The sequence below is a fragment of the Mugil cephalus genome, chromosome 16 (genome assembly GCF_022458985.1).
Source record: "Mugil cephalus isolate CIBA_MC_2020 chromosome 16, CIBA_Mcephalus_1.1, whole genome shotgun sequence".
Classification (NCBI taxonomy): Eukaryota; Metazoa; Chordata; class Actinopteri; order Mugiliformes; family Mugilidae; genus Mugil; species Mugil cephalus.
The window spans coordinates 10720234-10745429 of record NC_061785.1 but is presented as its reverse complement, the minus strand read 5'-3'; the positions used below and the strand labels follow the sequence as shown (position 1 = coordinate 10745429).

Genomic DNA, 25196 nt, shown 5'->3' with positions numbered 1-25196 from the left:
TCTACACTCTGCATCTGTGTATTTCTTCTTCTTACTGTTATTTATTTATTCTAATCTCAGATTGTTTATTTAAAGGCGTATACTTTTTTTTTTTTTTTTTTTTTTTTTTTTTTTTACAGCTTTACAGCAAAAATATAGACAAATAAAACACTTCACTATCTACCTGCCTGTCTGAAGGGCTTCCATCATAGAGGTCTGTCTGAGGTATGGTGGTATTTGCATTTCCCTGCGCTTCGTCTCTCTCAGGCTTTTTACCATGTTTTACAACTGATTCTGTGTCTTAAAAGTATTAATATTTCTATTGAAAGCAGACCTGGTATCGATATTTTGATGTGAAGATCGATTCTAAAAGCTATACACATCTAGGTAGATCGGAAGTATCGATATGTCTGGATCGATACGCGCATCCCTAGTCGGACCCATTTGAGAGGTGGCACGCGCTTCCGGAAGCTGTCAGCTGTGAGCACCGCGTCAGCTGCGATGAGTTTTGAGTGGCCCTGGCAATATAATTTTCCACCGTTTTTTACGTGAGTCAAATCATCAGGGGACACGTTTTAAAACGAACTCTCTAGACACGTTCATCAACTCTCAGTGTTTACGTGTTTCTGAGGAGAGGTGCGTTTGGTTTGCGAGCTAGCGTTATGCTAGCAAGCTAACCAAATTGCTAGGGAAGTAGATTCACTCTCGTCTTCCTAAAGTTTATTTAGCTGCTCTGTTTGTTTCAGACCGGCGTCTTATTATAGCTCGACTTTATGCGAATATATAACCAATGATATATAAGAAAAATACGTTGTATGTTTTAGTTTAAAGGGCAAAGTAAGCAACAGTGTAACTGTTAGCTTTAGCGGGGTGTTTTGATAGGACAGCTAACTGCTTTGCACAGCAACACCACGTTTGGCCAGGACTTTCTTTTTCTTGTGCTTTATCTTCTAATATTCAGGTTTCTGTGTAACACTATCTGGGCGATACGAGGAAATACCTGTGAAGCTTCTGGTGAAAAACAACACTTGTTTAGAAATTAAACAGAAAGGATGTAACAAATTCCCAAGCACTGATATCTAACCTTAACTGAGCGTTTTGTGCTGTAGGTAGATAACTTTGCGCTGGCAACCATTTAAAATTACTGACTGTGCTGCACAGAGATAAGGCTTTTTCTCAGAGTTGTTTATATTTCAGCAGAAATGGGCTGCTGTAAATCTGTGCTAATGTGTGATAAGTCACCTCAAAGGAACTCCGTGCACCAAAAATATGTTCTGTATTGGCAGTGTCCTTGGCCAGCGAGTGGTATTTGATACTCAACATCCATCCAAAACATGTATAAATAACTTATCTAGAGATTCACCTGGAAGAGCCATAAACTCTTGCCTTTTCTTTTTCCGTTTCTGCTCAAAGTGGGACGTTACTGCTCGACACCATCAGCATTTCTGCTGCTGCATCGTCTCCAGATTTCCCAAACTGCAGTGAATGTCTTATAACCATGTTATCATAGTTGAAACACAAAATTTTGAGAAATGTTTCACATATAATGGAAAGAGATCCGATGAATTAACAGCTTGAAAATAATCCGTATCAGAAGATAACTCACAATCGTGCAAGTTGAGCTCTTCAGGCATAATTACCATGAATTAAAAAACAAAAAAAAAACTAAAACTGAGATGACTATTGACTTACCAGAAAAATAAAATGAAACATAATATACTATGAATAACACATGACACCCAGTTTCAAATTTAAACAAGTTTCCTCCTACCCGCTCCTTTTTGAGCGTAAATGAATGAACATGAGTATTGAACCTGCATGTTTTCTATTGAAAGTAATTATTAGATCCTACTATACGCAGGTCATTTTTCTCATAAAATGTTTTACTCACTCGCTCAAAATAAGTGTAAAAACATGACATAATAGATTTTCTTACATCATAAATGGGCTCAAATGTCTGCTTAAATCTTTTTTTAGAGGAGGAGAAGAAAAATACTTGTCTCTCTCTTTTTTTTTTTTTTTTTTACATGCACTAAATGTACAGACGGGCGTAACTCTGCCACGTGTTTAAGTCTTTTGCTGATCATGCTTTGGACAGGCTACAGCCCAATGCTGACACAAGGCAGAAACAGCTGGCGGCATGGTGTTCCCTGGCTCTGTCCTACTGCCGCCATCACAAGCTCTACACCCTGGACGTCATGGAGGCCCAAGAAAGCCCCGTGTTCAACAACAAGAAGATAGAACGTATCCTTCACTGTTTGTCCACGTCTGGATCAGCCAAAGCCAAGAAGCTCGATCCAAGATCCAAGCTCTCATTAACTGTGTGTTGCCTATCACCTCGTTGTCTCATGTTAAGCTTGTTAAAGGTAGATTTCATTGCCTTTCTTTTTTTATTGTGATATAAAATTTCAGCCACAGGATATTAGTCATGTTGTAACCTAGACACAACGTGTTTTAAAAGCTTTTTAGTACAGCACCACCTCTCTTGCACCCATGGTTTGATAAACTTTTATTCATTCATTTATTTTATTTCCTATTTGTTCAAGTCTGAGAGCGAGACGAGACATTTTAAATCAGTCTATTCCTGTGCGTTTTTAACATTTCATCACGCTTTTGTTCACCCTTAATGAAACTCCAGGTAAACTATCCATGGAAGCGATCCAAGTTGTTTTTGAGGAATTGAGAAAAAAAGGTAAATTTTGTTCTGTTCGCACGTTCAGATGAAGAACACTTATCTCATTGTGTCACTGCTCGGTTCAGCACTCATGGGCTTTTTTTTTTTTTTTTTTTTTTTATTGTTGTTGCTGTCACTGCGATGTCTGTCCGCAGGCAACCTTGAGTGGCTGGACAAAAACAAGTCCCGGTGTTTAGTCATGTGGAGACGCCCGGAGGAATGGGGCAAGTTAATATACCAGTGGGTGAGTAATCACATGGAGGCACATACGGTCACGGACTGTACATCCTTGTTAGTTCGTGGGGTCGATGAGTGGAAGGAGGAAAAAAAAAAAGTGTTATTTATAGCACTAAGTAACAATGATCTTTTTAAAAGATAATCACACCACAATGGGTATTAATAGGTATCTTCTGTATCTAATATTAGCAGCAAAAGGGATTTACTAGTATTTAAATAACTGGGTAAACTGAGTTTTCTTCACTTCAGACAGAAAAGTATCACTATAGCACAGAACATCATGATTATAGGACATCCTGTACTCAAAAAAAATTCTACTCCAAAGTCCTGTTGAAAGTAGACAGTGTAACTTTAAAGTTTCCTCCCCTGAACATTTTGTTATGTGTGAAATTTACTCTATCTATATCACTGCTAGTGTCAAATTAATAAAGTAAAGCTATCAGTTCGTGCCCAGTGAATACTGACTTGCTTTATATAATCCCTGATCGTACATTGTGTAATAATAACCTGATCTCAAGAGCTAATCTCACGCAAATCTGGGTATAAAGTGTTGACAAAGTAGTCGAGCTTTGGTCAGATCATAGTAATCTAGGTACAGGCACAGACATTTCTCTGTCTCTTAAAAAGCAGGTAGAGTACGATTAACATCTAAAGAAAACCCTTAGACCTTGACTGGTGGTGTTAGTAACGTGTATCACAACACAACAAGAGGCTGCAGAGTTTCTGCACACGTCGTACCCAACCTACGCAATGTGGCTATGAATATCTCATCCATAAAGTTTGGCATAGCTGATCACTGACCGATGAGGACAGTAGACGTCTGATGTAATGCTCTCCCAATGCTCTTAGTCCCACGTGTGCCTCTCAAATATCAAATCTCGAATTTTATCATTTCAACATTTGAATAGGGTGTTCTTCGACGTTTATCCTTGGTGATATTCAACACTTTGTTAACAAATTCCAGGGAAAGAATAAGTTATTGAAGTTCACAAAGGAAGCATGATGTAGCTTCCCTTATATATAACATATATACTATGAAGGGATATACTGATGCATAGTTGATTATTAGACTTGAACAAATACATAGCAAATGTTTGATGTGTGAGTCTGAGATCTGTGACATAGCGTCATTTATGTCTTATAAAACTTAAGTAAAATCCTAATTATACTCTCTACTATAACTGAACGCTAAGTTCTAATTGACAAAATTAATTGACTAAAGCGAATGTGTGACCATTATTCTATTTTCCGACATTTCAGGTTTCCAAAAACGGCATGGTCAACTCTGTGTTTACACTTTTTGAGCTGTCCAATGGTGACGACACAGAAGGTGAAGGTATGCTGCCGCTCGAGGTCTTTAATGCGATAATGTTGTTCTTTGATTATGCTCATGTAAAGCACGTATCTTATTATTTATATTTCTTACAGTTGTAACACTGGTTAATTCAGTCTTTTATTACCTTCTTTTACTGTCATGTGTTTCCTTCTTTTGGCACAATTTTATTAAATATTCCTCTCGTCTCCATTTTCACTTGTAAAGCGTGTTGTAATTTCATAAAATACTGTTGAGCTCTTATATAAAAATACTTTTGGTTCTTGGAGTGCCATCGAAGCAGCTCCACTCCACCGTGGATTTTACAAGCCTCTTGACATGGCTCTTTGCAGCCGATCCTGATCCCACAAGCCTCGTCATTTCAGAGATGTGCTTACAGAGTCGTCTAACCGTAGTTTTACTCGCATCCAACACGCTAACTAATAATATTCAGTTATGAAGAACAAAGTCAGGTTCCATGTGGGCAGCAGCGTTGAAAATGTGGCTCCATCGTGGTCATTTTCTTACTTTACTTTATTGTGTTTATTTGGTCAGGGACAGTGCATATCAGTGTAAATGTCTAAAAACTATAAATATGCCAGCGTTAGCAGAGTTGCTAGTTTTCAGCTCAGACGTTAAAGCCAGGTAAAAGAATAAAACTATAAAAATACATTTTAAAAACAAATAAAGTAAAATATAGCAGAATAGAAAAGTCAAGATGCACAGTAAATTCAGAATAAATTGAGAAAAATCTGCCCCATGTCCAACAGTGTTGATGCTCCACATCACGCAGAAACACTTTGTGTAGAAAGTTATATTCTGATTGATGTTTTGAGGCATGTAAACACACTTCATTTTACTTTTCATTGGGTGAAATAAAATCTTGTCCATGTAAACATAGCATGCGTTTAATACCTTTCACACCACGACATTTGCTTTTGTTATAACAGAATAATTAACATCTCCCCTAACTCTGGCTACTCGTCGTGCTTTGGTTTTACTTGTGCATCAATGAAGTTTACTCTCATCGTTCACATCCCGTGATCCTTTTATTTCCTCCAGAGTTCCATGGCCTAGAAGACTGGATGCTGCTGCGCTCGTTGCAGGCTTTACAAACAGAAGGCAAGGCGGAGATCATCACCATGGACGACGGGAAGGGTGTCAAGTTCTTCTGAAACGGTGCTGGAATCACACTCACTCTGTCTGGGAGCCCTCATACTGTACCTTACAGGCAAATTTGAAGATTTAGCCACTGGAGGCTACACCTCAACGTCCAGCCCAGTGGACGCCGGTCCTGTAAATGTTGTTGCCTTTCGGTTCAAGCCCTTCTCTTATCGGAAAGGAACCAATATCATTTCCAGAGTGTTTGGGCAAATAAGCGTTTGAGGTGACACAGATGACAACTGTTGCCATTTAAACATGCAATGCGTCTTATCAGGGGACTAAATACTACAATGTCTGAATACTTTAGGGGAAAGCATTTCCCCGTCAGCTGTAACTTTCCTCTTTCTTTATTGTACATGCAACTGCTTTTATTCCCATTTTCTCTATTAACAAATTCTGCATAATTACCTGCGGACGTTTACTCGGTTGTTGTTCGTCTGTACCAACGAGACATCCCAAAGAAATCCCCGAACGCAACACCAGAGGGACTTTTTATTTTGAGAGTAAATGCTTCCAGAAGAGGAACACACCAGAGACTCGACTCGGCTTAGAGTGTAATAATAGTGGACTTAATGTACAGATCGCTGTCATCTTATTATTGTGCAGTAGCTACTGTGACACTCCTGTTATCAGTCTGTCTATATTCAACCTTTTTTTTTTCATATCCTGTAGGAAAATAAATTAGAAATTTCTTAAACTTGTCCGCCTGCTCTTTTCTCTAAACTGATCTTAGTTGTGTCGGAAAAACAAACACGAGCAGCTTTGTGCAGACGTGCAGAGTGAAACCACAGTGATGGAGATCTTCTCTCTCTGGCTGCCGCTGTACTGGAAGGTCCCCTCACATCATGTGCTGTGTGTTCCCGCCTGTGGGGATGATACAGCTCAAGAGAATTGTGTGTGATTGCTGATAAAACCCCGCATGTGCACTTGTGGCACAGGTGGGGCTGAGCGTGGCCTTGGCTGATAATGGCGTCCCGTGCCCGAGGCAGCAGAAAGCCTGCAGGCCGGGCGCGCAGCTATTTCATTCAGAATAATCAAATAGCCACGGTAGATAAATGACTCATCAGTTGTATCTTAATTCAGAGAAACGGGAGGAGTTAATCAATGAAATGCCTATTAGGAGATGAGACGTCATGTCCTCCTGCTCTTACGCACGAGGCACAAAGATGGCACCTGTTTTCCTAAAACAAAACATCTTTCCGGTGTTTCTTTTACGCCTTATTCTATTATGGCACCAATCTACATTATTGCACTTACTTCTCTGGACAGCGGTTGAGGTCAGCAAATCAAAACTGAAAACACTAATAACATCCGCGGTTTTAAAGGGTATTAGGAGGAAAACACTCCTCTAATCATAATGTAATTACTCCCTCTGGATAGCCCTATTAGCGCGTCAAAGCTGCGAGGGGGCGGAGTCGGGAGCGCGCACCGAGAGCTCACAGGACGCACAACCCCTCCAGAGCTTTGTTGATATTGGCAGCTCCGCTCTTTCACTGGAGGTTATGGCTAAAGACTTTGCAAAGACAAGAAGAGGGAACAGCGCGAGGAACTGGATGGGAACTGTGCGCTAGTGTGCGCGTACGCGGAGTGTTTTTCTTTTACAGCGTCCTTGATGATGAGTAAGTTAGATTGTCTTACTTTTCTTCACTTTTTAATTATTAAAAGACTTTTTTATTTTTTATTTTTTACAGATACACTACAGATATTGGCATCTCACATGATCCACTTTGACACGTTTGGTTGTATCTTCATAACCTGCGCTAATTTTTGGCCTTTTTTCTTAAGCATCTTGGCTGCGCTGACATCATGGAAAAGTAACTGTAACTGTACTCTGTTCTCCTAATGTCATTTCTACTTTTAGGCTTTAAATCAGGAAGGCGCTGAACCTGCCACAATGTCTCATGCACAGGTTGAGATACCAGGACGCGGCTTCCCAGGGCTCTCTGTGGATATGACCGACGACTGCCTATCCCGGGTGCCATCCGTGCTGAGGACGCACGGCTTGGGCGCGCGGAGAAACTCTTACGGGCTGCAGAAAATTAGCATGGACATTGATTCGCCTCTATACAGTGGCGTCCTTTCCAAAGCCCTGTCCTGGTCCGCTGAGAACATCCCGACACTGGCCGAGTCCAGAGCAGAGGACGAGAAGACAGACGAGACTCCGCCGTCCCCGTCTCCCGTTTCCAGCCCGGGGACCAGCTCCAACACGCCCCCGTGCAGCCAGAAGCCCGACGCCGGGTCTCTCGGCGGTGGTGGGAACTGGGAACCCGCGCCGAGAACCAGCGTCCAGGAGGCCAGCTCGGACTCTGAAAACGAGCTCCAGAACAGGCAGCACAAGATCTTGTCTCGCATCACGTTTGACACTCAGTGGGAGCAGGAGGAGAAAGAGGATGCGGAGACCAAAGCGGTGGCAACCTCTCCCGATGGGAGATATCTCAAATTCAACATTGAGATCGGAAGGGGATCTTTCAAGACAGTCTATAAAGGGCTGGACACGGAGACCACAGTGGAGGTGGCATGGTGTGAGCTACAGGTAAGGATGGCTTGCTCTTATAATTTGCATTAAAAAGTGCACGGTGGTCACTTTAAAGGTGATTTTTGAGAAAAGCGATGGTAACTTATGTTCCACACTCCTCCAGCTGCACTAGATCTTAGCCAAAAGTGTGAGCAGGATCTTTCTTCTTACCCACAGCAACAAAACCTAAATCAGATTGGTACTTTCCCTACTTTTCTCCCCCCATTGAGAACTAATGATCCCCCCCTGGGCATCACTCCATATTATTCCTTGCTGACCTTGAGCTGGACTGTGTCAAGCCCTCGCACGGTCACCTGTCGGCAGGGAGCCCCGACTGAACCACTTTGCCTGCCATGATCCCCTCTAATCTCTGTTTTTGTTAACAACCAGTGACACCGAGGCTCTCCGAGCGCCTCACGTGCAAACTGGGAACACCCGAGACACAATGGATCAGTGCGCGGCTCTGATGTGGTTCCCCGTCTGAGAACAAGGGCTCAAGCACGTTTCCATCCCGCGAGGTGGGGACTTAGGAGCTCACGCCCGGCCTCGCGGCGCATTCGCGTTCACGTGTGACAACATGCGAACGCGGAGTATGAGCGGAAGAGGAAGGTCGCCGTGAAAATGACAGAGGTGTTGGCGTCTTTTTAATGCCGCATTGTTTGCCGGGAAGGGAGCAAACAGACCGTGGAACAGCTGACGGCCCTCTTGCTCGCACGGTTTGATGGCGCAGCGGCGGATTTAAAGATTTAAGCGTTAAGTCCAACCCTTAACGTTCGCCGCCGCGTTGTGTGACGTGCGTGGGTATCTGGCAGTCAGCTGAGATTGACAGAGTTGTGCCCTCATAACCTCTAGACGTTGAATTAAACCCTGTGCCACTGACACTGACCCACATGCTTTCCGGATTACTTACTTTATTGGTTAGATGTCAGAGAGTGTCGACTTTAGAAACATAGCTGCACACATAAATAAATATAAAAGAAAAAGAACATTGCACAGGGGCAGGGCTGCATTTAAGCCAAGCAGAAAGCATCTGACTGCAGACATTCAGGGATTACACTGGGGGGGTGAAGTGAATCCGCCCTCGAGGCTCAAGCTCCAGACTTCTGCTGCTCCAGGAGCCCACCTGTCAGATCACACAACAGGTGTCCGTTCATGGGAGTCACTCCCGGGCTCCTCCGAGAGGCACAGATGTAACTTTACCTGCTCCAGCACACTCATTACTGTTTCACACTCCCCCCCACCCCCAGTCAAACACCAGCGGGGGTCCGTCACTATTTCTGGCCTGACTTTTAAAAGCGTCCCCCTGATTTTGACTTTGTGCGGATAAGCTAGACATTTTTGTTGCTGCTCCGTGGCCACGGGCCATGCTGGAAACAAGCATGTTATTTCATCTCTTTACTTAAGACATGAGCCCAGTTAAGCTCCTTAATCGCTGCTAATAAGCTTAAAGGTGGCCATTGTTGATATGGTTACTGTTGTGATAGGTTAACCTCAAAGAGGCAGACTCAGCGGCGGCCGCATTTCTCCGCCGAAATCCCCACCCCGGTCCACCCCGCGTGCCCCTGACGCTTAAAGCAGGCTGTTGTCGGCTAAACACAATCACTCCCGCAGTGTTGACGAAGCAGCAGTCGAAGGTGCGTCATCACAAGTCAGGTAGAACGGCCTAAAGCTCTTTTAAATATGTATTACTCGGCCTGAGCCGTAATCTACTGGAGATCAGCTGTTCAGGATGTGAGCAAAGGTTTCACCATCATCTGCCTCATTCAGCCGTACTTACTCACAGATCTTCATTAGAAGTCACCCTTTTGTTCTCAAGAAGACGCACAGGGGCGTTCAGCTTTGGACAGTATACTGTCAACATTGTTATACTGCATGCCAGGTTGACTGGGCGGTGTCCGCAGGAACTTTTTGTGCTATCATACAAAAGTAAACAAAACATGTAGGCATCTTCCATGACATGCAAAAACCAAAGCTCGATCCTGATTGTGGACAATACAAGCGAGAACTTCCTGCCACTGCTCGTAAACTAATAGTTTAAGACTTTAATAAGACCCTCACTAGCATGCGAGCTCTGATGCGTTCATGTTAGCAACTTGTGGTCATGTGTGGACTTAAACCAACTCCAGAGAGATGTAAGATGACATTTAACTAATCTAATTCTGCAATGCCTCTAAGGTTTTTGATTTTTGTCCTTTATGTGTACAAGTGTTGACATTATATCCTTGGCCACCAGGGAAATATCTTTCATATTACATCTTGGGAGCATTTGTAAATACGGTTATTTTTAACGAATGTGTTTTCTTTTTAAACTCTGAAATACAGCAAAAGAAAGAAGCTGTTGAGGCTTTGTATTTGGCCTTAAAAGGAATCTCGGTATATTTTTATTTAAGCCATGAGGAAACTATTAGACTATCCGTCTCCGTGTCCCCGTATTCTGCCCCATCGTACATCCTGTCCTTAATCAATACAAACATCACAACAAAACCAGATGAACGCAGCAGAAATGTCCTGCAGCTGAATCCAGTGGTGAAGTTTTGATTAAATTACAGCAAAAAAAAAAAAAAGTACAGAAACAGGGTGATAGTTTTTTAATCATGTTGACAGTATATCTCACGCATAAGGTAACACAGCCCTTTAAAATGGTCCAGATGTTGTATATACATCTTTATCTTATTACCAGAGTTTAATAATCCCACTTTCTTTCTTTTCCCTCAAGTTATGCTCACTGCCTTTCTAGTAGTGTAGTCTGATTCCTAGTAATTTAGGAATTCAGTTGGGTGGGGAGAACACGATTGTGCAACGGTTTAAATTTATTGAGACATACGATTGCAATTTAAGAGCCGCCTGCTGCAGTGGCTGAACAAAGCGGGACTAAAACAGACTTTCCTCGTGGTGGCTGCCTAGCAACCGTTACCCCACAGGTGTTTCAGGTGCCGTATGGGCGAAATCCAACTGAGCTTTGAAGGAAACGCGGAGGTGTTAAAAAATGGATAAGCTGCGGCGCGGCTCCCCTCCCACTTTCATTCATCCACGGTGTCCTCAGCGAGGTGCACGCGGCGAAACGGAAGACTCAAAAACTTTGCTGCGTCCCTGCTGTCGTTTGTCACCGTCAGCCCACGCAAAAGAGGGCCTCATATAGGAAATGCTGGTCATTAATGAGCGCCGAGCTTCGTTAGCATGTGGACGACTGTCAGTGCAGAACACAGGGAAGCTGATAGTTGTGCGCTGAGGCACATATCCTTCCCGCCCCCCTTTTTAAAGGGCACCGGTTGCACAATGCCCGATCTTATTCAAGGGCAGCAGTTTCCAGCGGTTCCGTCAACATGCGCCAGACACTTGGACACTGGCTCCGCTCTCGTGTTTCATTTTTCGACCAACACGCATTCTTTAATCGCTCTCTGTGTAAACATCTTCGCCGCAGCCGCCTGTGTTTTCAGCACTATCAGCGTTCACGAGGGCTCATCATGAGTGCATTGACAAATACTACAACCAGTTAACCAGTTGCTTAGACCCGTAAATACAAACAGTTCCAGCTGATTAGCACATACCAAATGTGTGAAATCTGGTTTATTGACGTTCACAAAAATGTTTTAGACCAGGGATCTTCAATGTTTTTCAGGCCAAGGATCCCCAAACTGATGGAGAGATTAAGTAGGGACCCCCTACCTTCTATATGTATTCTCGGCCTAGTGCTATTTATAAATATACATTATTATTATCATTTTGCATTCAATATTAAGCTATTTAAATAATACACAGGTTCAAATATAATTTTTTCTCCCTTCATACATGTGCAACAGTAGGATGGCTGGGTTACTAGCATAAACAGCTAGCTCCATTGTTAGCTTCCCTTCTGCTAATAGTGCAGCGTGCCTCTGGGATTTCACCTGGGCACTGAATAGACTCTCGGTCAGTTGCGGGGAACTTGATAGAGTCAGTGTGTAATACGCGGCCTCGTGATTGGGCCAGCAGCGTTAGGGGCGGGTCCCACTGTGTACAGGAGGCTTAGATTGACAGGTGTCGACCAGCGTGGCGCTCTGTGTAAAGTTGTGACAGCTCCTGAGTCGCTGGATGAGTGAAGTGCTGACTGAAAGCTAACGTCTTCTGCCTCCATTTATTCCTTTACTAAAATAAGTTGGATTTATGTTAATGTATATTTAAATAAATTTAAATTTGAGGGGAAAAATTTGAAAAATGTATAAAAGAAAGGTCAATCAACCAAAGATTTTGGTCGCAGACCTTTTTTTTTGTGGTAACCCATTCCTGAAATACATAAAACTTTATAATAGCTACCGTGCAGTATATGGACTGTTATTAAACAGTTGTTGATTGGTGCTTGCCAGTAATAAACAAGTAGTTTCAATGCAGAAAGTTTGACTTTTGACCTTTAACTGCACAAGTAAATTTGGCATACGTCCAGTTTCAGTTTGACTTGCACAGCGAACACATTTCAAAGGATTTAATGCATTGAATAGCCTAGATTTTGATATTATTGGTCACGCAAAACCTTCTTAAAATAAGTTTGTAATGTTTTCTTATGCATGTTTATATGCATCTGGTCTCAAGGAAGCACAGTTACCTAAAAGGCAAAAAAGAGGGAGGGTGTTGTGGTGGAGGAGTTACATCAGCCCCTCTGTAGTAAGAGTTGGAACCATTACCGTGGCAGTAAACGTGGGCTCATGGGGTAGGAAAAAACCTGGAAGCTGCAGCGTTTAAAGCCCCTGTAAGAGCCCTAGATCAAATTAAAGCTGCAAGACCTCGTTAATGTCTGGCTACTGCGTCTGCACAGTTCTTAAGTTTTGAGGTTAAACAACAAGGAGGCAAAAATCAAGTTTGGCCCAAACCCTAGATTCCTGTTGCTGCTCACCCTTCTAGATTTTCCCGGTACAAACCTGGCTGTGTGACCCTTTATCTGAATGTGGCCAGTGTTCAGTGACAAGCCGCGGGCTTCCTATCAGCTCTGCCGTGGCCAACATCAACACCGTCTTTCCGTGTAGGTCCAACTTATCAGAGCCGGCCAATGTTCTCGAAGGAGAAAGTGAAGGAGGCCCGAGATGATAGCCTACATTTGCTTTGACGTTAGTTTGTTCGTGCGGCGTGGGCATGGAAGGATGGCGGCACTGGGTCACGTATGAAACTTGTACTTGTACTGAATGTGCACTCATTTAGTGATTTTGCTGTGTGATACAGCGTGTCTGTGTCATGCAGAATACAGTCAGCGCAGGAACTAGATAACAGTGTCTCATTGGCTGGTGCTGATAGTATGTCAGTGTTTTATTTAGGGCGGATACTGCGAGGCGACACGGTGCCTAGGGGCACAGGGTGTGTTTGTTTGTTTCTATTGGAAACTGAAGGGCATGTAGGTGTGCCAGCGAGCATGTGTGTGTGTTTTATATGCCTTAACCCTGTAATGGACTGGTTAATGTACACTCACACTCACCTTACACATGCTGGGAGAGGCTGCACGCTGATGCTTGCTGACATGAGAGGCCCCAGAAAAGATGATGGGGGTGAATAGTACAAACTAACTACTTCATTTGATGCAATTCAGTTCAATGCTCAGTTATTTGTATTTGATTAAGTAAGTGTTTATCGATGAATTTAGTTGAAAATACTCTATGGAAATCAATCTTAAATGCACATATTTTGCTAAAGACAGAGCTTTATCTCTACGGAAGCTATTGTGTTAACAAACTACCACAACAGTACCTTTATAATAGCTGAAAGTTTTGGTTAATAAAAAGCTAAAACAGATATCTTTGGTAGACCATAATTAAAGACGTCGCTTTCCTGTTGTGTTTAAGACCTCAAAAAACATGCAGTAGACAAAATCTGCAAAATTATTATCAACTGAAAAAGTCCTCTGCTTTCTTTTACCAAACTGCATCAATCATGTAACTTGGCCAAGCACAGACTGGGGACGTTAAGTGGAAAGAACAGATTATTATAAAACTGTTTTTCCATTTGCCAGATGTCGTGATTTAAGCAACTGCGCTTTTTACGCGCAAAAAATAAAAAAATAAAAAAAAGTGCCACTGGCGGAGGCCCTTCCTCTGCTGAGTCACTGGTTTTATTGGGTTCCCTCGGTGGATCGATCCTTCAAACCGAGCGATTTTGCTAAGCGCAGTCCAGGTCTGTTTAAAGTTTTCCAACTTCCAGTAATAGCATTCTGGTGACCTATATTTTATACCCCCTCTGCTTTGTGTTTTTCAGATGGAGCACAAAGGAAAACTTGTTTCTTGTTATGAGGTTCACCCCCCCGAGACCCTTTAAAAAAAATAAAAACAAAAAATTGCATTAATATCAAGTTCTTCAGAAGAACCTCTTTTGTATTCAGATTAGTCACGCTGGCTCTGTGTTTTAAAAAAAAAAAAAAGGAGCACATTTTTGCTGTGGTACACGTGGTTTTGTCTTCTCCCGGGACGAGCCCTTAACTCTCAGATTAGCTCCCAACCCTTTGTCTATAAATGCATATCAAACCTGTTCTTCATAATGACGATCCCTAAACACTTACGGCCTCTTTACGCGGTGCACTTACGGCAGTCATAAAGGTTAATTGCATGTGTGATTGTAAGAGATGCATCTGGAGCAGTCGCAATTTGTGTCAGACTTATTAAATGGTGGCTTAAATAGACTAAACAAACACAAGTTGGAGGGCGGAGACTGACGTTCTCTATCTCTATGTCTTATTTGATACCATGTTAAAATTTGTCCCTGCATAAAATAAGCTAGACACGTGCTTCTGCTTCGGAGCTACGTTGTAGGGACCCTGTACCACAGCCCGACATGGATCGCAGCACCACATCTGTTTTAATCCAAACTGCATTTCTTCTCCCGTAGGCGGAAATGTATCTTTTCTTTGTTGCTCCGATTTCGGTAAAATAAAGTTGTTTATCTACATTTATTAGCTTCAGCTCCAACATCGAGCCGCTCAGTTCCTCCAGCCACAGTTTGAAGTGCGTGGAGAAACCCAACACAGCATTTTTAGTGGCGCACATAAGTGCAAATGCTCAAAACAAACCTGAAGTACACTATAAACCAAGTTTTACCGAGCTGGATTTAAACGCAGTATCACGTAAGCCGTGCTCTGATTGGCTGGCGCGCCGACACAAGTCCTGGTGTTGTTACGTTGCGGGAATTTGCTCCATGACTGTCCTTCTGAAGTTTACAACTTCTACTTTAGGGTATTTTGTTCGCTTTAAAAAAATAGTCACTGTACTTTCGGAAAATGTCTTTTCAGTATTGACAGAGCGTGACTGTGCAGCCTTTCCTTCTGTGGATAACATGTGGTCACGCTGTAGTTTCGGGCCCTGGAGAGGCACCGAGTCCTGCTTCCTAAACAAACCAGACCTCAAGCTTTAATAGCTGTTTGGGCTCTGAGGACCATAGTTGGTAAAGAGGAAAAACCTGCTCCATGAGGTTACCCCTGGTCATTCCTGAACCGACCATGTGTGTTAAAGCGCGCAGGACGGAGGTGTCAGGAGTGTAAACGTGCTCGAAGTCGCAGAGTTCCTGCGATGAATTGGCCAGTGGTGTACAGTAATGGCGCTGACTGTTTTTTGGGGCCTGGCGCCTTTCAGTGCTCATCAGCAAGCACCGCAACCTGTTTTCTCAGTCAACAGAATACCTCCATTTGTAATTCCTCCCACATGTAAATGTTTTTTTTGTTTGTTTTTTTTTGTGCACATTTATCATTAAGCTGTGTGGGTTTCTAAAGCCGGTGCTCACAAATACGCTCTGGATGTTCCTCGTTTGACTCTTTATTGGAGCGGCTGGTCCAGGTTTCATAAATCTTTCATGCTGTTACCTTCCTGTGACAAGGGCACGACTCGCATACCATCACTTCGTAAACTATATCCGGTCCTGGTTTCCACATGGCACTTGATAGCACATCCTTGTTTGTCAGTGTAACCCTACGCTGCTGCCCCTCATTGCAGCCAGAGCTGAAGTGGAGAGCAAATAAACCAGTTGCCAGTCGTACAGTTTGGCCGCGGCACATGCTGCATGTTTTGCTCCTCGCGAAAACTGCGCAAATCTTTATTTGATTGTGAGGTGAAAGGAGGAATGCTGCAATCCTTTTCAGGTATTTGAAAAGCGATCTTAGCGGACTTTTCCCCGCTTTAACTTCACAGAAAAGTAATAATAAACAATGCAAACCCGGGGCGAGATGAAAGCACCTTTGCTGACAAGTTGAGACGCAGAGATCCCTAGCCCTTTACCGTTGGCTGGCTGCACAGCCTGGGGTCAGAGCAACTTCAAAAGGCCTTACTCCAATCCTCTCCTCTGATGTCTGTCAAGTGCCGGTTTCCTACAAAGCTTAGCGTGTTGTCCTGTTCGGAACGGCACGTGTGGAGATTTATTTTGCATCGCTTCGAGATACTTCCAGTAACTGACTGCAAGTGGCGAGGACCGGTGGACTTCAACTGATTTGGGAAGACAAACAAATATTTTGGTATCTATTAAATGAGTGTTAACGAGGTTTCCAGGTTTTGAGTTGCTAAATGTGATCGTCGCGCATCATTTCCAGATTTGACAACCTGGCAAACCGAACATTGGTAATTAATGACTTATAGTTTATCCATAAATCACAAGTGACATGCGTATTCACCTATTATGTGCGTATTAATCGCAGCCTTTTCTAGAGTGGTACCTGCAGTAATAAGAAACAAATACGTGGGTTTAATTTTCAGACGTTCCTTTTTGTTCCGGTGAAATATTACATAGCTTTACTGCTTCAGCTCCCTCTTTGTTTAAACTGCTCCTATCTCATACATGCATTTTGTGTGCAAGAGGTCTTGCTTCGTTTTGAAAGAACAAAGCAACCGTTCGGGAGAAAGTGGCTTCAATAGGTTTAAACGATCCATAAAATGAAGTATGTGCAAATGCGGCGTAGCTCGGGTCTTTAAAAGATTTGCCGTAACAAGCGGTACCAGATGTCTTGGCAGCCTACCCGAGAGGGCGATACCTTTAGAACCTGTCAGATATGTATTGTCGTGGACTTGCCGAGGCCTGTAGTGTCTTTACGGTAACCTGTGATTATCGCAAACATTTTAAGATAATTAGGTCTGTGGGAATTCCTGATATTAAATTAAGGGTTTAACGGGTGCATCTGGAGCGGCTGGAGCATTTTAGGTTAGATTTTCAGTTGCACCGCTCATCAGCATTGGAATCTGAGGTCACCTAATGACGTGATTCGACTGAAGTGAAAAGATGATCATATATTTAACGCGGTCGGCCACAAAATGGCACAAAAGTCGAAGCACCAACGACAAGACAAGGTGCAAGATTTTAAATTTCTGCATCGGTGACCGGTCATAGAGGCTCGCTCTTTTAAAGAAGCATGCACACAGATAGATGATCGCTTCTGGCTGCCACAGTCAACCAGGCATGTTGGCTCAGTTTAATCAGATTTAAGGTTAAAGGTCCTCAGAGTCACCACGGCCCTTTATAGCAGCAACCGTAACGGTGCGTGACGGGCTTTTTTATCCACCGTGCCGGTGAACTGGTTTTAAATAAAACCACTCAGTGTGCCGGATGAACAGCCACTTAATATATGTTATTTATTTATTCTAGTGCAAGAATCACACATGACGTGTTCTTTTAAAGGCTCTTTTCATTACATCATTTGGGATTGTTGTTGCTGCTCATGTCACCTCAATAACCTGATTGCATAACAAACTTAGACTGATCCCTAAACGAATCCTCATTTCGAACGGTTCTGCTGTATTTTGGGAGACAATGCCCTTGCAAGCCGTGACCTGCAGGCAACTTGTGATCTTTGAGCGCTTAGCCTGGACCCCCCCCCCCGGGGGCCGCGGTGTTTGTCTCTTTCACACTCATCTCTCGAAATGCCATAACGCTGAGAGAACAGCTAATACGCCTCCAGCTTTTCAAAACTTCCATCCCTCGGGGTGTTATTCGATTCGACTGGACCAAGAATGCCCGGTTGTCTCTATTTAATCCGACCTGAGAGCGAGTCGCGGTCAGGCTTATTTTCTGTTTCGGCTTGCGGAGCCAGAAAGGACGCGCCGTGGATCTGAGAAACTGAAGTCCGTGATCAGCCTTTCCCTAAAAGCCTTTCATATCGTTTCATTTATTGTACTGACGTTTTTCCACATATTTAAATCAAAGCATTTAAAGGACACCTACAAATACGTCTTTGTGATTCATGCGATCACAAGGTGCCGTGTAAGAAGCGCAACAAAAGCCAATGATACACCGCCTATAAATGGGGATGAACAAGGGGAATCAGGTTCGAGGCGTGCAAGGGATGAGGTACTAGCATCTAACTGCGTGACACGATGCTTCAAGGGATTATTTAAGAAGAGGAGTCTTGCGAGGGGGTTCTTGCACTGGTTAAGTGCACAGGAGTTTTTTTTACTGTGAACTGAATGAGTTACTAAAAGCAAACACCACAAGGGTTAAGAGATGTCAAGAATAACAAAGTAAACAGACGATACGAGATCTCCTCGCTCTCAAGCAAATCTTCTCAAACAAGCTGAAGCAACATTTTCTGAGAATCTGTACAGTAAAGCAAATGTATATTGACATATGAACAACCGAGAGCACTTAAAGAGCACATTCTGTGGGTAAGACGTGCCGAATGAGCCTCGTCACAATGACAAAAAAAAAAAAAAAAAAAAAAATCAGCAGCATCTAAAAATCAGCATCGCATCTGGAACTGACAAAGGCTCACTTGACGGACCACTCCTCATGATTGAAATACATAAGGGATAGCGTAATCCTACATCTAGATGGTAATTAGTCGGGCGCCACTAGTCAGGTCAGGTTCTCGGAGCGGGAGCTGCAGTCAGAGGCTGGTTTGAGTCCTCAATCCTTATGAGATTAATGGCTAACCTCCCTCTGCCCGCTCCATTTACAGAGCCTGTCAGGTTTTTCTTGGAAAAGAGCACACTGCCGCCTCAGTTCTCACCTGCAAACATCTAAATGCGACACTGTACCAGTGTAAGTGCCTACGTGCGTGTTTGTACAAACTGTGTGTCAGTCAAGGTGGGCATGTCGGCCCCAGAGCTCTGAGGTCAGGACGGTTTCTCCCCTTTTTTTTTTTCTTTCCCGCGTTGCCTTTGACCTCAATCCCAGATCTTGGTGAGACGCTTGTCACACCGCGCTGACGGACAGTAGTTTGTTAATGCAGCTCTTCTCCCGTCACTAAAAGGACTCTGTGAACTTTATCTGGTCTTTATCTGGAGGGCTCTTCACTTCCAGGCTCTGGAACCCCGGGACTTATGGCCTGTTAAAACCACTTTAAATAATAGGTTAATGGCAGGAAGACAGTTTTAGTCCCTAAAAGGATTCAAGTGTGAGGTCAAGGTAGATTGGAAGGTGGGTTCTGGTTAGTTAGATTTACGTTGAAAGGTTTCATAAAAATGTCTCCTTCACTTCATATTGTCTAGCTTCAGTTGGCAGCTGCTGTTCTAGGGCTAACCTGTTCTCATGATCACATCGCCTTATCACCATTTAGCTGCATCTTCAGAAGTAAAAACAGTATCCTTGGAGAACCATGGCAACAAATAAGAGCCTGATACAATAAAGGGCGTGACACACAAACCTCATGCTCCGTTGAGAAATAGGCGGTTTATGACGCCGTAGATAGTTCAAACGCCCACGCCGTTGTGCCGTCGGTTTGATGTGTCCGTCCTTATCTATAATTATCTATCTGTTGAATTAATATTTCCATATTTAAAATATGAAAAATAGAAATGTAAATCCTCTTACTAACCCACATATCTGGTGGACTACTATAAGTAGTATGAGTGAATTCACTTTTCTCCCTTGCCCTATTTTTTCCTCTGTAAAGTTCCCACAGATACCACAACGTCTAAATGTTAGCCCAGGCTCTCTGAGTCTGTCCCGAGTGTGACATCAGGACACCTGCACTGAGTCGCGGTGCGCGGCGCCTGGTTTGGTGCAAGACTTGGTCGTCACGCCGTGTTCAAATCCCGGTTGTTATAACAGGGGCGCTGACAGGGACTTCTTAATACCATGGCCTCCTCTACCATCAACACGGCTTATGTAACTCCACTTATGTGGCACCGGGCCCAAGTATTTCCAAACCCCAGCTATTGCAGACCCCCAACTCAGCACACACCTTGCAGAGGCTAAGAATAAATTATCCAGCTGGATGAGGCGGGTGGTATAGGAAAACTTTTAAGCAGCAGCCCGACTCATTTTCATGGGTATACCAGCTACACACACACACAGAGCCCTGCGACGCTTTCTCCAGTGTTACGCAATGTTTATTGGCCTCATTTTTCAGAGAGGGGTGGGGGAAGACAGTGTTAGGGGACAGATAGTCTAAAATTCATTGGAAGAGTTAGATAAAAACCTATCAAAGTGAAGATGTCTTCATCAGGAAAAGGCTTCTAACCAAACTGAGATTTTAAGTCTGACTAAAGCAGACTATAATTATCTATAATAACAAAATACATAGTAATGATTATTAGACCTTGTTTGTCATTTAGTTGCAGTCATAAAGTGGAAACTGTCTCTGTGGCGTTACCAAATGATTAGGTTTTATTTCTGCTATTAGTCACAGCTTTAAGATTTCACTGGGGGGAGGAGGAGGAGGCGTTGTGATGTGACGCTACCCTGAATTGCATCGCGATTGTGATACAGTTTTTAATTTGCTTTTGTTGCCTCCATCTGTATTTAATTCCCTCCACACTTTCCACTTTGCATGTGTTTAAACGAACAATGGTGCGTCTTGAATCATCGACTGGTTTGGGTGAGTCACATGAAATAATCTCCCATTATCAGCCCCGATTTCTTCAGCGGTCCACATTTCATTTCCAAGAATGCTTCCATTCAGCGTTTTGATAATTTACCACCGTGCCAGCCGTGGACCACGGTGCCAGGCGGTAGTAAATCTTGTGGTTTTGAAAGTGCCCATGGTCTCCGAGTGGCCAGACTGCATGCCACAACTTGTGCGTGTTACATCTACTCTGTGCTTTGGTTCCTTTGCGCAGGCGACTAGCCACAGGAGATGGAGCTGGCTATGCAGGGGTCTGGTGTTATTGCGCTTAGATACATAAATATCCAGATGCACATCAACCCATAAACCCACTGACTCATTCACCCTGGCTGCACACACTCACGCCATGATTTGTGTCATGTTACGCCTGTTTCCCTGTTTCTCAGAACACGGTGAACTATGAAAGCTGTAAACTTCAACAACCATAAAACTAAATGAAGTGCACTGAGCACAAATGAGATTAATTCGCCTTTTGCAGAAGATGCATTGGCATTTGCATCATTCTTTCGATAATTTTTGGAAACTTTTTGCTCTGCAGTCCTGCGGTGCCTGTTCACCTCGTTAGCTGATCCCTGTCCACCTAAAAGTTATTCACACGGTCAAAAGTTGCCTCTATACCTTGTTTTTGAGCCCTCATGTTTGAGTTGCTGGCGTAACATGTCGGTTTGACGAGTGACTGACGCAGGTAAAAAGGAGTTTGTGTGACTTCGGGCTACGCGGGACTTCAGACAAGTCTGCCTCCTGTGTTTACGATGATAGCTTAGCATAAGCACAAGCAGCACCGCCTCCTCTCTTTCTGGGAGAAAGCAAAGAGGAAGAGCGAGAGGAGAGCAGCGGTCAACCTGATTGTAAGCATAAACATATGCAGGGCATTTTCTCAGAATTCGGCCTCAATGCAGGATTCATGATCCCGTAGTCTCCCAGGAGTTTTCCACTAACCACCCACCACAGCCAGAGTTACACCAGCAGCAGCTAAATTGGACCATTCATTCTAGAGGAAGCACAAAAATGTCTTTGTTCATTCAGCGTGATTGCAGCTTTCGGTTTTACATAGATGTTGAAAATCTCAAATTTGTAATGAGCCCCTGTTGTTGGAAAAAGTAAAATGTGATTATTATGTAAGTGCAGAGTCAACCAGATGGACGGACCTGGTGGTTTCCTGTTCCTCTGTGAGCTTATTAGCTCGAGTAGCTGCGATTTATCAAATTGGTCTCATGTTTTCTTATGCATGTGTTGGTTGTTACCGACTTACATAACCACCCGTAACCCTGATGGGACCGGAGCATGTGCGCAGTAAAACTTCATGGCCCTGCAACTCAACTGTCAACACAACTGTGTTTTTATGGTCGACAGAGCGATCTCGCGTCAAAGTCCATTTACAGTTGTAGAGCTTTCAATCAAATTAAGATATTTAATTTTCCTTTTTTTTTTTTACACTTACCCAGAGATAATTACAGTATGTACATTTAAACTTTCTCTGCAGACCCGAAAGCTGACCAAGGCAGAGAGACAGCGTTTCAGCGAGGAGGTGGAGATGCTGAAGGGACTGCAGCACCCCAACATCGTGCGCTTCCACGACTCCTGGAAGTCGACGGTGAAGGGCCACAAGTGCATCATCCTCGTGACTGAGCTCATGACCTCAGGCACGCTCAAAACGTAAGTCCCGCCCCAACCTTATTTCACTCCATTTCTAAAAATGTGTCGCATATCTAAAATGGCTCATGGTGTCCATGAGTTCCACTAGTTCTCCTCTGGGTACAATGTTCGGGGAGAAAATGCAGTATATTCACTTTAAAACTCTTCCACTCTTCTGTCGAATTAGGAGACTAATACATTTGTGGCACTGCTGCTTTATGTATTTTAGGTACCTGAAGCGGTTCAAGGAGATGAAGCTGAAGCTGCTGCAGCGCTGGAGTCGTCAGATCCTCAAAGGGCTTCACTTCCTGCACACGCGCACCCCTCCCATCATCCACCGGGACCTCAAGTGTGACAACATCTTCATCACCGGCCCCACCGGCTCCGTCAAGATAGGAGATCTGGGGCTAGCCACTCTCAAAAGTGCCTCTTTCGCTAAAAGTGTCATTGGTAAGTGTTTGTGTTTGCTCAGGTCATTTCAAAATGTTCTACCTGAAGGGAAAGGCATGTATAACATTATTTGATTTAAATGGAATGTTTAGTACTGGGATAAAATAGCTAAACAGAGAGGGAGTCCTATGAAATGAAACAGGCATCACCCTTTTTGTAAATATCTCGCATGTTTGCTTTGCTTATTTTTCCCTTCTTCTTTCAATCTGTGCACAAGCAGCCCTGTGTGCCTCTGTTTAAATTCCTGTCTGCATTTTTAAATGCTGCATCATTACCAAAATGTTTTTTAATTTTAGCGGGGAACATCAAGCCAGGCCCAGGAGTGCCAGCCATCACAAGCAGCATAAGAGGCTTGATTCTTGTTAAAAAGTGGCGCTTGGATTTAATTTACCCAGCCCAAATTAATCACAGTATCTTTTAATTATCTTATATAGAGGAACTGTGTATTCAGTCGTTTGGAAAATGACTATAATTTGTTTTTGTTTGTTTGTTTTTTCTTCTGTCAAGATTAACAAGATAAAAAGAAGGGTTTTAGCAGTGGCATGACTATAACCGGCTGTCTGACAGCCACTTAGTCAGTCCACCACTTTGATCCAGACTCAGATATCTCAAGAGCAGTTATATGGATTGTCAGGAAGTTTGCTTGCCTCAGGATGAATAGCAATAACTTACACGTCTGACCTCTTGTAGGGAGTCACCATCAGGTCAAATTCTTAAGTTAATGACTAACAGAAAAAAACTATGAGAATTCCCATCTTCCTCAGCTGTACTAATAACTACTATACTAATAACTAATGAGCAAACGGTGGCATGCTCATAGACTACGACCATTAACATGGATATATTATAACTATATCTCCTATAACACCATGTAAACTGTGTCACTGTGAGAAAGCAAGCAAGCAGCTATTGGCATCTACCTCAAAGCTTCTCTTTTATATCAGTACAGTCAAATTCGGAAGCTGCGTTTGTTGACTTCCATTGAAAATGAGTTGTAGCTTATTGCTCCTTCCCCACTAGTGTGAACACCACTTTAGTTTTGTTTAACCACTAACTAAAACAAAGTCTGATTTCACTTAAGCATTTAAGTTAACCACTTACTTTTTAAAAGCATTGCAGAAAAAGAAAGAAATCTCTTATAGAGGATATGCATTGACGTCGCTGCCGCCTGGGGCCACGCCCACTTGAGTTGCTAAAAACATGGTGAAATTTATCAGTAAATACAGCGAGAAAATATGGATTATCAGATCAAATTAAGGACAACTGGACTCGACAGTGCTCCATACGAACTTGTATGCATTTGGAAAAGTGGATTAACCCGAATTTCAGTTAATTTAAGTTGGTTTTAGTTCATTTCAGTTATGAAAAATGTAGCTAAATAAAAGATGCTAACGCTAAGAGCTTTACTGAGATGTAACGTTAGCCATATAATACTGTAGCGTCCGACGTAGTTACTGTCGACCGTAACTACGCCAAAACTACGCCAAAACAACAACATCGACAAACTTATCTGACAGCCCTCCATGACGTAACTTAAGAAGAAACTTAAGGTATGACTTCATAAAAAAAACACATCATAAGTTAATATTACCTGAAACTAATAACACCAGATTTCGGTGCCTAGATTCGAGTCGTTTCTTCGTAATGCAGCGGTCCATTTACTTCTCTTTTCTTTGGCAGTCGGATTTGACAATTCAGACGCTGTTAAAGCCTATGATTCAAGCTAACGGGGCTAATCTCCATGTTCAACTGTCACTTTTTGCCACTCAGTGACCGTAACCATGGAGACTACTCCGGCTGTGACGTCACCCTGTTAACAGCTAGCTGGTGAACATTTAGCTGCTAAAGAACCTGATATTTCTCTCAGGAGTTGGTAGAGACCAAAACTAAGCTAAAAGCATTTTTGAAAAGGCAGCTGTTTGCTACCGTATCACGTTTTATGAGGTGATTATCGATGACAGTTGGGTTTACATGTTCTACTTTTGCCCCTGAATACCGACAGGAACCCCAGAGTTCATGGCCCCGGAGATGTACGAGGAGAAGTACGACGAAGCGGTGGACGTCTACGCCTTAGGAATGTGCATCTTGGAGATGGCCACCTCTGAGTACCCGTACTCTGAGTGCCAAAACGCCGCCCAGATCTACCGCAAAGTCACCAGTGTGAGTAAAAGGAAAGAGGAGGATGCCCTAATTTCCTCCCCCTATGTTAAATGTAATTGTCCGCATGTGTTTGCCTTCCTCCGCATGCACACTGAGATTAGACAGACAGGAAGCAGGATATCTCACAGTATTTACGCAAATGTCCCTGAACACTTGGAAAGAAGCGGGGCCCACGTGGGACGATGGCTTCGGTTGGTCTATTAAAGGCTCACTTTCGTCCATTACGAGCTCAGGAGGCAGAGCTGTACTATAACCTGACCACATTTCTGTTCTCAGCCTGCAGCCATGACGCAGGATT

The 25196-nt window shown here is 43.3% G+C and overlaps 2 protein-coding genes across 4 annotated transcripts in view; both read left to right on the top strand.

The window, feature by feature from the left end:
* The first annotated feature begins 373 nt into the window (after window positions 1-373).
* On the top strand, window positions 374-6063 carry vps25 (vacuolar protein sorting 25 homolog). The gene is made up of 6 exons (XM_047608124.1): window positions 374-527; window positions 2078-2223; window positions 2618-2671; window positions 2809-2897; window positions 4151-4226; window positions 5265-6063. The coding sequence occupies exons 1-6, from the start codon at window positions 481-483 to the stop codon at window positions 5375-5377; spliced, it is 525 nt and encodes a 174-aa protein (XP_047464080.1). The 5' UTR covers window positions 374-480; the 3' UTR covers window positions 5378-6063.
* A 135-nt stretch (window positions 6064-6198) lies between these two features.
* Window positions 6199-25196, top strand: part of wnk4a (WNK lysine deficient protein kinase 4a) — a 39765-nt gene continuing 20767 nt past the window's right edge. For 2 of the 3 annotated variants that reach the window (XM_047608121.1, XM_047608119.1), the window contains exons 1-5: window positions 6199-6985; window positions 7228-7899; window positions 22137-22309; window positions 22518-22738; window positions 24741-24898. In XM_047608121.1, the coding sequence (XP_047464077.1) occupies window positions 7261-7899; window positions 22137-22309; window positions 22518-22738; window positions 24741-24898 (1191 nt within the window). In that variant the 5' untranslated portion in view covers window positions 6199-6985; window positions 7228-7260. The remainder of the gene's footprint in view (window positions 6986-7227; window positions 7900-22136; window positions 22310-22517; window positions 22739-24740; window positions 24899-25196) is intronic. The other variant, XM_047608120.1, reaches the window with a different exon arrangement.

What these genes read in the sequence shown, in the direction of transcription:
- vps25 (XM_047608124.1), top strand. Translation starts at nt 481, where the DNA reads ATGAGTTTTGAGTGGCCCTGGCAATATAATTTTCCACCGTTTTTTAC. An exon ending in AATTTTCCACCGTTTTTTAC is followed by an intron (nt 528 to 2,077) that starts GTGAGTCAAATC and finishes TGCTTTGGACAG; the next exon opens with GCTACAGCCCAATGCTGACA. An exon ending in CAACAACAAGAAGATAGAAC is followed by an intron (nt 2,224 to 2,617) that starts GTATCCTTCACT and finishes ATGAAACTCCAG; the next exon opens with GTAAACTATCCATGGAAGCG.